This window comes from Carassius auratus, chromosome 11 (assembly GCF_003368295.1).
Source record: "Carassius auratus strain Wakin chromosome 11, ASM336829v1, whole genome shotgun sequence".
Taxonomy (NCBI): Eukaryota; Metazoa; Chordata; class Actinopteri; order Cypriniformes; family Cyprinidae; genus Carassius; species Carassius auratus.
The window spans coordinates 18,012,501-18,027,503 of NC_039253.1; the positions used below are offsets into that span (position 1 = coordinate 18,012,501).

Here is a 15,003-nt window from a genome sequence, read left to right on the forward strand (position 1 = left end):
AGGTTATACAATGACAAGAAAGAAACCTTTTGGCACAAAGGTTCTTTAGGCTATTCATTCATATGTTACATTATTCTGCAAGATTTTGAATTTGTAATTAAATTATTGTTTGTTGTAACTTAATATCACATTTTAATTATGCTGATTTTTGGAGAAAAACTGAAATGGCACTCTTCGTGTGATATTGATTTACTACATAAAATTATATAAATATATACATTTTCTAACCCCCATATCTTGAATTTTGTGATCATTCACATGCATTCATAAACGCATTTGAATTCACCGAATAATGCAGTGACAGAACGCACTCAAACTGCGCTCGCGCCACACGCACTAGTGTGACTTCATCATGTAACTTTACATTAGCCTAGATGCTGCACTTTTTAGGCACGATTTGTTTAGTTTTTGAATATACTTGATACTGTTAAAAGGCACATCATTAAACAAAAAATACGATTTCACATATCACACCTAAACACACTTGGAAAACGTAATTAGAACTAGCTACTAAATTAGTTAAAAATGCCTATCCATATACATCTATGATTCGCGAACTCCCGAACTGACTCAAATGATTCGCGAACCCGTTACAGACTCCCAAACTGATTCAAATGATTTGTGATCCCTCGAAGTGACTCAAATGATTCGCGAACCCGTTACGGACTCCCAAACTGATTCAAATGAATCGCGATCCCCAAACTGCTTCAAATGATTCGCGAACGCGCTTTGAACACCCGAACTGACTCAAATGATTCGCGAACCCGTTACGGACTCCCAAACTGATTCAAATGATTTGTGATCCCTCGAAGTGACTCAAATGATTCGCGAACCCGTTACGGACTCCCAAACTGATTCAAATGAATCGCGATCCCCAAACTGCTTCAAATGATTCGCGAACGCGCTTTGAACACCCGAACTGACTCAAATGATTCGCGAACCCGTTACGGACTCCCAAACTGATTCAAATGATTTGTGATCCCCCGAACTGACTCAAATGATTCGCGATCCCGCTCCGAACTCCCAAACTGACTCAAATGATTCGCGAACCCGTTACGGACTCCCAAACTGATTCAAATGAATCGCGATCCCCAAACTGACTCAAATGATTCGCGATCCCACTACGAACTCCCGAACTGCTTCAAATGATTCGCGAACCCGCTTTGAACACCCGAACTGACTCAAAAGATTTGCGATCCCGCTCCGAACTACCGAACTGACTCAAATGATTTGCGATCCCCAAACTGACTCAAGTGATTCGCGATCCCGCTACGAACTCCCGAACTGCTTCAAATGATTCGCGAACCCGCATTGAACACCCGAACTGACTCAAAAGATTCGCGATCCCGCTCCGAACTACCGAACTGACTCAAATGATTCGCGATCCCCAAACTGACTCAAATTATTTGCGATCCCTCCACGAACTCCTGAACTGATTTAAATGATTCGCAATCCCCAAACTGGGGCTCACTAAAGCTTCACAAGCTCTTGCAGCAGCTCAACACTGGTTGAATTCCTATACAATAGGAAGTTTGTTATTTACTACTTTTTTCTTAATATATTAAATCTGGAAAATATTGGAGAAGATCAATTCAGTTTTCAGGAGCACATTACTGTGATAAATGCTGAACTATGTAAAAGACGACCTGACTACACCAACATATCAAAAATCTAATGAGATGCGCGCTTTTTAAAAGAGTTGATTTAATGACAAAATCAACATGAGAGGTCATGGACATGTTCCCATTTCTTCAGGTTCCACAACTTGTGAGTATTTGTTTTAAGTGCTGTTTCCTTTGAGTTGAGTATGTCCACTGCATTTAAAAAGAAAAATTTTGTATGAATAAACAGTCAAAATTGTTTTAATTAATTTTTCTTTCTATTTTCTTCCTTTCTTTTTTTTTGTAGCTGCTGCATGAAGTGAAGATGCGGTTTGGGAAGGACCTTCATCTTAATCTAGAGACTGCTCTTCAAGTTCTGAACAGTTTAAATTAAATTAATGCATTTAACAGACGCTTTTATCCAAATGCACTATTCAGGCTATCAATTATATTATATATCATGTGTTCCCGGGGAATCGAACCCCAAACCTTCCACTTGATAGCGCAATGCTGTACAAATTGAGGTACAGGAACACTACTGTTTACTTCAACAAACTGACACAAACACAAAAAGTGTTCTTTTTTTCCTTAACACAACTTGCTTGGTTTGTTGAATGGTTACTCTAATAAATCTATTTATACCATGGTTTGTCTGAATATTTGATTCTGATTGGCTAAAAGGTGAGCATTAAAATACTTTGAGGTAGTTCCCGTCAGTTTAATTACATTTAAAGTTTAATGTGCTGCTGCAATGACATACATGCAAACAAAACACTTGCACACGGAGATCGGAGATTAAAGTAATGTGAACTGAGACATTTTGCATTTAATTTTTAGAAAATGATCTGAACTTGAGTTCCAAACTGTACGAGGTTCATTGTGAAGAGCAGATATTTGAGATGCCATCATTTTAAAGAATTGACAGCCACGATCACCTGATTGCATGTAGCTGTGTGAATGTGATAACAAAATTAAATAAAAATGTCTTATAGAATAATGTTCTGATGAAGAATGTTTTACTCTTATTGACAGTTGTTTTGTAATATCAGGAGAAATACAAAGATGTTAAATTGAGTGAGGGCTGCTCAGCTTCTCACAAAAACATTTGCACAATTTAAATGAAAGACGTGGAGGCAAAAAACCACTGATGCATTTATTTAATGGGAATTTAGAGGAATCTGTTTATTTGCATTATTTATTAGTGATAGATTAATGTAATTTTATAAAGGACTCTCTTTTGATTATTTGTGATTTTTTTAAATGGTTGGTGTCTTAAGGTTGATTTGTACATTTAAAGCCTTGAATATTAGAAATTACAGTAGCATTCTTTCAGTAATAGTAATTGTTTTTGTTAATATAAATAAATGACTAGTTCTATGCACTTTGGGTGAGCTTTTTCCAGTATTCATGGGTGACTTTTTTTGTGAATTACATTTTTACATTTTAGGGTCTTGATGTTTGTCAATTATATGAAATATTTAATCCGGAAAGGACAAAGGAAATAATCATGAATGAACCCCTAAAGGGTTCTTCTGACTGAACCCTTAAAAAGGGTTCTATATAGAACCTTTTAGTGGTTGCAAATACATAGCACCTGATAGAACCTTTTAATGTTCTATATAGAACCTTTTCTTCTAAGAGTGCACACTAGTCTTCAGACTTCCTGTAAAACACAACACACAGTTCTCTGTGTAACACACAATTCTAACAGGAATTAATATTATGGCAAAGGTGTTTGCAAATGTTTGCTTTTGAGATGTGTTTGTGATATTTTGAAATGCATTGCTTCAATTTGCAAGACATTTTGCATTTTGTGCACAATTCTTGGATTTTTTTTGAAAGTTTTGGAAAAAAAGAAAGAGCAGTTAAAAAAACATATTAAAATATTAACCCACCATCGTAACACTGTTGATAGCCTACAAGTGTAAATATCCTTATTATATTATTGTTAAAAATTAAACTGCCGCAATTCAATCTATAATAATTTATAGTAACTTTGGGGACTTTGAACTTATTGAATTTTCACTCAACGTCGCGAAGTTTGAAAAGTTGAGCGAATCGGTTCTTTTGAACAGTTCGTTCTAAAGGTCGGCTCGCTTGGATGGTGTGAATCATCAAAAAGATCCGGTTTAATTGAACAATTCACTCGCGAATCTGACATCGGTCTGTTGAGGAAGCAGCTGCGTAGGGTGTGTGTGTGTGTGTGTGTGTGTGTGTGTGTGTGTGTGTGTGTGTGTGTTGTCAGCTGTCGCGTGTGTGAGAGAGAGAGTGTGTGAGTGTGTTTCACCGATGGAGTCGAACAGTACTGCGTACGGAGCTTCTCTCGCCGGAGCGGGATTCGATCTCATCAAATTCATCAAACAGCCTCAAACCATCATACGGTTCCTCAGCTGGGTGAGTGACATTCATGATTATGATGATTATTAATCCACAACAGGATTAACTTTGACGAGTTTCTGTCAAATTTAAAAGCAAACGTTTTTCCACTAACGTTAATGAAACCTTAATTTAACGTTACCTTGTATTTAATATCGTTCTCAAAAAGTTCACAAATGTTACTTATGTATCAGGCGCGGATTTTTTCCTGAAACGTTTAAGTTGAATGTTACTTATTTCAGAACGTTCCGGAAACATTTAAAAGTAACATTCTCGTAATGATTAAATGGAACGTTGCCTTAACGTAACGTGACAGAAATAACGTTTTCATACTGTAGTCGGAACATTGGCAGCTGGGTTAAGTTTAAAAAGCAAACAAGATATTATTAGCCTCATGAGAGCTGCTTCTGAAGTCATTGCATAGCTGATGATGAACTGAACTGAGATGAATAGTCACTCGTTTGTGTTGTGAAATAAATATGACTTGATTTGATAGTGTAAATGTATAATAGAGAGTTGATCTGCATGCTGATGTTTCAGAGTCATCCTACTGATCGAATGATTCAATTAACTGATCTTCTGTAGAAAACATCCTCAAATCTCTCAAAGCCCGTGTAAGGGACTTTTCCATGTTCGAATGTAAATTCTCAGCAATAGGAACTGGATTGCTGTAAACTCTCTAGTGTGATTTTTGGTTAATTTTGCTGTTCAGGCACATGATATGAAGGGGGTTTCCACAGACGAGTCACTGAGAGCTGATTCATATCTAGTCCTGGTTTAGAGGACGGCATCAGATGACCCCGTCAGCCATGTCTAGATTTGCTCGGGGTCATTTGTTTTGGCTGTGTCTCTCTCTGGTCACTCAGTAGTTGGTTTAGTTGTGTCTGTGATCATGTGCATCGTGTGATTTATTGCACTTGTACAGAATGTCCCAGTGCTGACATGTAAACAAGGCAGATGACTGGTAATAAGAGAGGCATGTGACTGAATGGTGTATGGCTTATCCGTTTCTTCTACACTGCTTCTGATATGTGTGCCACATTTGCATGAAAACACATCGGCGGAGGCGTGTGGCCGTGACCTCTTCCTGCTCTCAGTGCTTCCATCTTCCTCTCACTGCACGCTCATCCATTTCACATTTAGTCCTGTTCCTCTTTCAGGTGTTTTTTTAAAACGTATAAATTATTACACTTGTCAGAATGCTGCATGTGAGTTCAGTTAGCTGTAAATGTGTTCATCCTCAGGTCATTCCAGATCAGGAGGAGTGTGTTTCTTCATCAGGTTTGTAGAAATGTAGCATTGCATCAGTGTCTCATCAGTGGATGCTCTGCAGTGAATGGGTGCCGTCAGAATGAGAGTCTGATAAAAACATCGCAATAATCCACAGCACTCCAGTCCATCAGTGAACATCTGGAGAAGACAAAAGATGAAACACATCCAGCATTAAGATGATTTTAACTCAAACACATAGAGTCTATAATCCAGAATAACACTTCCTCCAGTGAAAAAGTGTTCTGGTCTGAATCAGGAGAGAAATCTGCACAGATCAAGCAGTGTTTAAACAGATCTAAACTAATCTGTGAGAGACAACAGCAGATGCACTTCTTCACTGGAGGAAGTGTTATTCTGGATTATAGACTCTATGTGTTTGAGTTAAAATCATCTTAATGCTGGATGTGTTTCAGGTTTTGTCTTCTCCAGATGTTCACTGATGGACTGGAGTGCTGTGGATTATTGGGATGTTTTGAAGTTTCAAAAGATGTTTATAAAATTCTGCACGTCATTCAAATCCTTGAGGTTTTATTTTGGTGGAATCTTGGTGAAATTCCGTTTAAAGAAACTATGCAAATGTGCTTGAATTGGGGAATTCTGAGCTGAAGTTCTTACTACTGTAATATTTAGAGAGAGCTTTGCTTCTGTTTTTTTGGTTTCTGCTTTTATGGTTTGATGCAGCTTTCACTTCTCTTCGTGTCAGGTGTTCTCCATCGTGGTGTTTGCCACCATTACTGCTGAAGGTTACATGAACAGCAATGTTGGAGTCCAGGTGAAGTGTGTCTTCAACGACAATGAAGGAGCCTGTCATTACGGCGCGGGCATCGGCGTCATCGCCTTCCTGGCCTGCTTCGCCTTCCTATTGGCTGATGCGCTCCTGCCTTCGATGAGCAATGCTCAGGAGAGGAAGTACATAGTGATGGCTGATCTGTGCTTCTCAGGTGAGACGTTCTTTGAGTCATTTCTGCGTGGGTGATCAAGGTTTATATACGTTTACTCAGAGCTGTCTGTTCTGTTTGTGGAAACTCTGGTGTCTTTGTGAAGGTCTTTTGTTCCACTTGACCTGATAGTTGTGGCATCATTGTCTAAAAGTGAAACGTCTTGTGGTTGTTCTCTGTACATTAACACATGCACATGTGACCTCTTCCTGTGTGAGACGACAAACAGATCAATCCTACATGTTTTTCCATTTTATTAAAAATATATTTAAATATAAATGGCATCTGTTTGTCAGTAGATGGATATCATGGGTTATTACAGTAACTCAATCCATAAGAAAAAAAAAAGTTGTTACTTGGAAGTAAAATAAGCATTAACTGAAATAAAATTATATATATATATATATATATATATATATATATATATATAAACCATATTTGATTTCAGCTTTAACATTTCTGCTTTTCATTTAATTAAAAAAACATAAATAAATAAACTGAAACTGAAAAACAAAAATTCATAAATGGTGTATAGACATTATTAAACTAAAATGACAAAAAAACATACAACAAAATGTCTTAAAATGACAACAAAATAAAAAAATAAAATCTAATTCATAACAAAAACTGTATATAATACATTATATAATATTATGAGTATATAATATTAATGATACAATCTTTTGTCTTTTGGTTGCATTTTATTTTTGGTTCAAAGGCCATTATTCACAATCATATTCATAGTCCCCAAATATAAACCAGAGTCTCCTAAGATTTAAATTAAACCAAAATAATTACAATTAATATCAAATAAAATAATTGCTGAATTATTAATAAAAGTAGAATGTTCTTCAGGGTTCCTGCTCTTTTTTCACAAATAAATTTAATCACTTTTTTCTAGTTGTTCGTGATTTATTTAATAAAGATATTTTACCACAATATTACAATCTCTACCTGAAAATATATTTTTTCAGAGATTGAGAGATTGAGAAAACTAGGTAAATGTACATTTATTATAATAATACCTGTGGTATTTCAAATTTTGATTAATCTCATGAATTTTCCAGGTCTACAAATCAGACTTTTAAAACAAGGCTTCCTCATATCCGATTCTGTTTATTCAGAGATAAAATAATTAAAATAACAGAAATATGGTTTATCTTGATTTTAAGTTGTTTTAGCTTATTTTAAGCCATTTGGAGCCCCCTTATTGCAGGGTTTAAAACCAAAGTCCTGTATTTTCTGTATCTTTAGTTAGCTGGCTTAGTTTAATCTGATTACTGACCTATTTGGTCAAATCTTTGTGCTGATATTAATATATTTAAATACTATTGTAGTAATAGTTCTCCCAATAATGATCATTCAGAGTCTGACTAATGGAAAGAAATCATCCAGAGAACACAAGTGTTGTTTTTTATATGCGCCTGTAGATTTGTAATTACAATTCATATCAAGTCTTTTTTTTAAGATATGTATTTCAACCCTTACATACACCAGACTTAGCAGTTTTATTCCTCTCTATATTCTGAAGGCTTTTACTGAGGGGTTTCTTCATAAATCAATTACATGATTTTATACAGCATTTAATTCCTAAAAATATAATGGAAATTTAGTTTTTTTTCTGGCTGTTGACAGTATTTTCTGATTTATTAAGGGATATATTGCTTCCATGACATTTTTCTTTCATATTAATGGAAAGAAAACATTTTAAGTGCTTATTTTATGATATTTTATCTATTTGCGTCTGTTGATTTAAATTACAGTACGTATCTTTAAAGAGTTTTTTCTCCACTTCAGCAGCACTTACATACACCAAACTTAGCAGTTTTATTCCTCACTATATTCTGAAGGTTTCTACCGTTGGGTTTGTGAATATTTCACTCGCACTGATTTTTACAACCTTTTTTCAGTCGTTCATTCTGTCATCATGTACTCGCCTTTATGCCATTCCAAACCTGTATGAATTTTCTTCTGTGTTTGTGTGTGAATGGTTTCTTTCATGGCCAGTGTGTTGTCTTAAGAGTCTCAGATTGGCTAATCAATGAAATGGTCATAACTTGTGTCTGTGCTGTGTGTTAAACAGCTGTCTGGACGTTCCTGTGGTTTGTGTGTTTCTGTCTCTTGGCGGATCAGTGGTCAAAGACCAACGACACCAGGGCCATCCATAAAGACGCCGTCCACGCCATCATCACCTTCTCATTCTTCTCCATCGGGTCGTGGGTGAGTGTGTGTGTGATCTGTCTGAAAACTACTTCAATCTGCCTGAAGTCTAAAATCGCCTAAAATCGTTTTCTCAAAATTAGTTTGTTTCTCCACTTCAGCAGCAGTTACAAACACCAAAACTTACAGTTTTATTGCTATTTATATTCTGAGAGATTTCACCTAGGGGTTTGTTTTTATATCATTCACCTGATTTTATACAACATTTTATTTCCAAAAATGTTTTTCTTTTGTGGCTGTTGACAGTATTGTTTTAAATTATAAAGTGTTATTTTCCTTCTAAAACTTGTTTCCTTTTATATTAGTGGGAAAAAACATCTAAATCACAGATTTACAAATGTCTATTTTATGACACTTTAATTTTTATGTCTGTAAATATCAATTACAATACAATTCTTTAAAGTCGCTTAAAATTGTTTTCTTAAAACTAGTTTGTTTCTCCACTTCAGCAGGAGTTACAAACACCAAAACTTAGTTTTATTGCTATTTATATTCTGAAGTATTTTACTGAGGGGTTTGTTTGTATATCATTCACCTGATTTTATACAACATTTTATTTCCCCCAATTTTTGTTTACTTTTTTTTGGCTGTTGACAGTATTTTTTAAATTATGGAGTGTTATTTAGCTTTTTCCTTTTATATAAGTGAGAAAAAAATATCTAAAATACAGATTTAAATGTTTATTTGATGACACTTTATTTTTGGTGTAATTATCAATTAATAATACAATACTTTAAAGTCGCTTAAAAAAAATTTCTTAAAATTAGTTCGTTTCTCCACTTCAGCAGCATTTACAAACACCAAAACTTAGTTTTATTGCTATTTATATTCTGAAGTATTTTACTGAGGGGTTTGTTCATATTTCATTCATACTGATTTATATAACATTTTATTCCAAAAACATTCTGAAAATAAATATACAGTATATATTTTCTGACTGTTATTTGATTTCTGTCTGTTGACAGTATTTTCTGATTTATGGAGCGATAAAAAGAGAAATCCAAAATCCCATCAGTAAAACCCTTTGACTGTAACCTGTCAACAATATCAAACCAGAATTCAGGAAATTTTGGACACTTTCTCACATTATCACATTATTATTTTCTGTAATTTAGAAAATGGTAATAAAATATGCGTCAAACTGTGTCAGAACAAATTCATCTTGATAATGTCATATAACTTTGATAGAAAGGTAAGAAATAAAAATGGTCAGATAAAGTAGATTTTGGTCCCAAGGTTTACTGGTACTCCACTCTGTGATGAATTATATATGGTTATAATATGTCACAGTTTTCTTTATTTTGCTCTCCTCTCGTTCATAAATGAACTATAGTGTCCTGCACCCACTACTAGTAAAAACAATCTGGTGTCTGAATAGTTTTCGGTTTGACTGTGGCTGTGGCTCAGTGGTTAGCAAGGCAAAAGGTTGTGGGTTCAATTCCCAGGAAAACAAATAATGGTAAAAAATGGTATATCCTGAATGCACTGTAAGTCACTTTGGATAAAAGTGTCTGGTAAATGCATAAATGTAGTGAAATTGATTGATTAGTTCACATTTTCATCCCATTCACTTGTAGTGTCTTGCAAAAGTGACTACTGTTAAGTTCAAGTCTTTGATTGACAGTCGAATCTCTCGTCTTCTCAGGGAGCGCTGACGTACTTCGCCCTGATAAGGTTTCGTCAGGGTGTTAAAGACGTGACCCAGAACTACGCCGATCCTCCAGCGGACCCTACATCAGTGTATCCCGAAACATACACGCCCACCACATTCCCGTCCTTCCAGAGCAATGGTCAAGAAATCTTCCAGCAGCCGCCCATCTCACCGAACCCTGACCCATCCGGCCAGAGCAGCTACCAGCCGCCCGACTACTGACCTCTGACCTGCACGACACCAGGTCACGTGACCTCCTGCAGGAGACTGTTTGGCATGTGTAAATATTGTTGTCTTATGTGGCTGTAGATGAGTTCAGATTTGCACTGAAGAGCTGGAATAAAACGACAAGTTATTGTGGAGCAGCTCTGTGGCTCACACTGGAATCACAGCAGCGTTTGTGTGTTCTGTTAACGTTTCTGTTTGAGTAGAAATGAGGCTGAAACTAAAATAGCCCTTGTTTACTAATGGTGTTGGTGAATGAAGAGCTGGTGGGATTCACTGTAGAAATGTGGGAGAGTTACCAGATTATGTTTAAACATAAGCCGTAGGTTTTACATGAGGCTGTTGTGATCTGAACTGATTTCTTGTGTGGCTCAATCTGGTTTTGTTCGTGTCTCTCGATGTGAAAACGTTCACTGATCCACATAAACACACTGTGATGCTAATCTCTGGTGCTGTTTGATTAGATTTTCTAATTTCCTGCCATACAACACTGATTTGATGAAGTTTATTAATCCATTACAGGTTCATACACGAGTATAAAAAAAATTCAGAAACTGATTTATTTCCAATGTTTGATTTGCAGTTTGCTTTAATGAGTTTGGCATTTGCTTTTTGTGCATCTTCAGATTACAATTTTGTTGTCTCAGTTTTCTCTGAATAACCAGATCATTTTTTTAATTGCAGCTAAAAACAAAAACAATGGTTTGTATTCTAAATAAAAATAAACAAATGCAACACCTTGGATATGTACAGGGTTTTTGTGCTTATAAACATTTTAAATTCATAGTCATGGCATTAAAGTTTGCATGGATTACAAAAGAATGTCTTTTTCAAATAAATCCAGAAGCATTTATTTGAAATGCAAATGTTATTTTTTAGGGTTTATGCTTGAAACAAGAACAAATGATCTGTCAGTGTGGAAAGAAAATTAGTTTTTTCCTTTAAGGTAGATTTTTCTGAGACCATTAGCATTTATTTGTTTAAATCATAACTCAATTTTGATCAATTTCACAGAAAACAAGACTTCTGTGTCTCTCATCTAGTCTTTTCTGCTAAATGCATGAATATGAAATATTTCTGTTGTAACATGCACATGAAAAGCAACTCTGAAAAACCAAAATCCCTTTATTTCCTCTCATTTTAAATGGCAGTTTTTCATAATGTCAACTGGTTGTTCGGTTACACAATTATAAATTAGTTTAAAACAGTTTAAATTAAAACACACACAAATGATTGACACATTTTTGAAACTGAACACACACACACACCATATTTTACTTGACCCACTTTAAACTAAGAGTTAATGTTATTATATACAGAGAAAATCAACAGCAAAATAAACGGGAAAAAAAAAAAAGATATAAAACAAACATACAAATCAGGTGCTAAAGTCTCGAGTTAAATCTGTGTAGTAACAGTGCTACTGTAACAGATACTGTAATAACAGAGTTTTTTAGTATTTGTCTTGTTTTCTAGTATTAATGTCTATAAATTCTGGAATTAAGATGCATTTGCTTGAAGCAAAATGACTAGTTTTTGCTTAAAACGGGGTCAATGAGGTAAGAAAAATAATATTCTGTAGCCTTTGAAATTGAAATGATTTTTTTTTCACCCCACAGAAAGATATTTTTCCTTGTTTTAAGCAAAAACTAACAAAATGTAGATTTTTTTTTTTTTCAGAAAACACCACAAAATATCTTTCTTGTCAAGTAAATCCATCCTGATTAGAGAACTTTTAGATATTTATACTAGTAAACAAGACAAAAATACTAAGGCAGGAAACACTTTCAGCTGAAGTGTTGTTTTCATAAATGTAGGGAAGTGAAGAGTTTTGGCGGAGCGCTCTGATTGGGCTGTTTTCCTGACATCACGTGTCTCGGCGTCTCCTCTCTGTGTGGATCGTGGTTCTCTTTACACGCCATGAGCCCTCCATAACACGCTCGACACACCGCGTGATATTTATCAGCTCCTCCGATCACCTCCACCTGAGGAAACCAGACACAAGATGCTGTGAGATTTCACTTGTGCTGACAGGAAGAGGACGTGACCGCAGCGTGTGTTTGTCCAGACGTCAGAACGCTTCAGTCATCTGCAGGGATTTCACCTCACCTCTTGTTCAGCTCCGAGTCTTTTGGTGTAAGCGGCTTCTTTGTAGCACTGCATGCAGACGGCGTTCAGTTTGACCACGCTCTCCGCCAGAGGAACCAGATTCAGGATATTACCGAACGGCTGCAGACACAGGGGTCAAAGGTCATCAACACTGCTCAATATTTAATATTCATGTAAATAAACAATAGTTCAACCCATTTATATAGATATGCAAATAAATAATTGTTTATAAAGATACATTTTATGAATTTATTAAAATAAAAATGGCGTGAGGATAAACCAAACCCAGATCTGGGATCATCGCACCTTTCTCTGGAAGGTTCCGTCCAGAGCTGCTACTACGATGGTTTTTCCCCTGTTGGCCATTTCCTCACAGAACTCAACGGTGTCTGGAAACTGCAGAAGATCTCAATCAATAATCAGGACATTATAAAGCCTCAGGTGAGCAGGACACTGACTGAAGAGAGAGGGGTGGAAACATACAAACTGTCCCTCGTCGATGCCGATCACACACGCCTGCAGCGCCAGACTCCAGACGTCCCTCAGACAGCAGGCGGGAACAGCCTCCATCATACTCCTGCAGACCAACCACAGAGACCCCTCAGATCACACACACACACACACACACACCTACAGTCACTCTTACACACACTCATACACACAGTAACCCTCACACACACACACACACACACAGAGTCACTCTCACACAGCACACTCTCTCTCTCTCACACACACACACTCATACACAATCACTCTCTCTCTCTCTCTCTCTCTCTCACACACACACACATGTTTGTTTTTGTGTAAAGTGTGTTCATCCCATAGGTGTAATGGTTTTTATACTGTAGAAACTGTATATTCTATGTCCCTTCACCAACCCTACACCTAACCCTAACCCTCACAGGAAACTTTGTGCATTTTTACTTTCTCAAAAAAACTCATTCTGTATGATTTATAAGTGTTTTGAAAAATGGGGACATGGGTTATGTGCTCATAAGTCACCCTCTCCTTGTAATACCTGTGTCATACCCATGTCATTATACAGAGTTGTGTCCTGATATGATACACACAGACAAACACTCACTCACTCTCTCTCACACACACACACACACACTCAATCACTCTCTCTCTCACACACACACACACACACACACACACACACACTCATACACAACCACTCTCTCTCTCACACACACACAATCACTCTCTCTCTCTCTCTCTCACACACACACACACTCATACACAATCACTCTCACACACACACACACACACACACTCACTCTCTCACACACACACACACACACACTCACTCTCTCACACACACACACACACACACTCATACACAACCACTCTCTCTCTCACACACACACAATCACTCTCTCTCTCTCTCTCTCTCTCTCTCACACACACACACACTCATACACAATCACTCTCTCTCTCTCTCACACACACACTCATACACAATCACTCTCTCTCTCTCTCTCACACACACACTCATACACAATCACTCTCTCTCTCTCTCTCACACACACACTCATACACAATCACTCTCTCTCTCTCTCTCACACACACACACTCATACACAATCACTCTCTCTCTCTCTCTCACACACACACACTCTTACATGTCATGCGTGGCCATCCCCGTCTGAGAGTAGCGTGTGTCTTTGGCGTATTTGATGAGCAGACAGGAATACTGAGCCACCTGAAACCTCCGCACGCGCCGCATCAGTTCAGTGCTGAACACACACACACACATTCATAATGAAATCATTACATCAGAATCCAGCTGATTTTATTATAAACTAATGATCTGCATCATTGTGACATTAGTGCTGTTCTCTGGAGCCTGGAGAGCCCTGATCTCAGACTGACAGGGATGCACGACTTTTGCTCATTTTGATTGATTTACACTATTTTTCAGCAGTATGTCATTGATATGTTACATTTCTGAAATTCACACAGTTATCAAAAGTGTTCTAATAACGTTTGGCTCATGTTACAGTTGAGTTATGAAAACATTATTTCTGAATGCTCTCAGAACAAATCAAAAAGAAAAAAAACTATTGGTTATGAAACATTAAGTAAACATTACATTTGACTAGTTTTGTTTTCTTTTTTAACTAGTAACGTATACGTTTATAAAAAGTTAGGTGAACGTCTTACATGTTTTGGAGAAACGTTACATGAACAAATAATGAGAACGTTAAAAAGAGCAGATAACCTTCAACGAACGTTTATTTAACATTAGTAAAAGAATGTTTATTCATAACTTTAAGAAAACCTTGTCAGAACGTGTCCTGTGAGCTCTTTCATCATGAACCCAGTCCGCTGTTGTCAGTCGACTTACTAACGAACTATTAACTTTAGAAAACTTTTATAATATTTACATAAAACTCACTGGTGTTTTCTAGTTAGGAGTCAATAAACAGGTTTTTCGCGCTTAATTCGTGACAACATAACCTTTCTCGCGCCAAACTACTGTATTTGGCGCCATTCGCTGAACCAAAACGCTGTTTTGACAGTTTATATCTTCATATTTCATAACATAGCATAGCATATTGTCGGTTTCGCTACATCCTTACCTTTTTCCTGAAAACATCGGTCCGAAA

General features: G+C 36.6%; 2 protein-coding genes across 2 annotated transcripts in view; one reads left to right on the forward strand and one right to left on the reverse strand.

The window, feature by feature from the left end:
* The first annotated feature begins 3,791 nt into the window (after positions 1–3,791).
* Positions 3,792–11,025, forward strand: LOC113111294 (synaptogyrin-2-like). The gene is made up of 4 exons (XM_026275915.1): positions 3,792–3,995; positions 5,953–6,190; positions 8,271–8,407; positions 10,053–11,025. Exons 1-4 carry the CDS (start codon positions 3,891–3,893, stop codon positions 10,278–10,280), a joined length of 708 nt encoding a protein of 235 aa, XP_026131700.1. The 5' UTR covers positions 3,792–3,890; the 3' UTR covers positions 10,281–11,025.
* A 363-nt stretch (positions 11,026–11,388) lies between these two features.
* The window catches only part of LOC113111296 (thymidine kinase, cytosolic-like), a 3,890-nt gene continuing 275 nt past the window's right edge, over positions 11,389–15,003 (reverse strand). Inside the window, exons 2-7 of the mRNA XM_026275919.1 lie at positions 14,977–15,003; positions 14,017–14,130; positions 12,876–12,969; positions 12,699–12,788; positions 12,393–12,512; positions 11,389–12,268 (exon numbers count right to left, since the gene is read on the reverse strand). The exon at positions 14,977–15,003 is cut by the window's right edge and continues 5 nt beyond it. Of these exons, the coding sequence (XP_026131704.1) occupies positions 12,089–12,268; positions 12,393–12,512; positions 12,699–12,788; positions 12,876–12,969; positions 14,017–14,130; positions 14,977–15,003 (625 nt within the window). The 3' untranslated portion in view covers positions 11,389–12,088. The remainder of the gene's footprint in view (positions 12,269–12,392; positions 12,513–12,698; positions 12,789–12,875; positions 12,970–14,016; positions 14,131–14,976) is intronic.

What these genes read in the sequence shown, in the direction of transcription:
- LOC113111294 (XM_026275915.1), top strand. Translation starts at nt 3,891, where the DNA reads ATGGAGTCGAACAGTACTGCGTACGGAGCTTCTCTCGCCGGAGCGGGA. An exon ending in TCATACGGTTCCTCAGCTGG is followed by an intron (nt 3,996 to 5,952) that starts GTGAGTGACATT and finishes TCTTCGTGTCAG; the next exon opens with GTGTTCTCCATCGTGGTGTT. An exon ending in GGCTGATCTGTGCTTCTCAG is followed by an intron (nt 6,191 to 8,270) that starts GTGAGACGTTCT and finishes TGTGTTAAACAG; the next exon opens with CTGTCTGGACGTTCCTGTGG.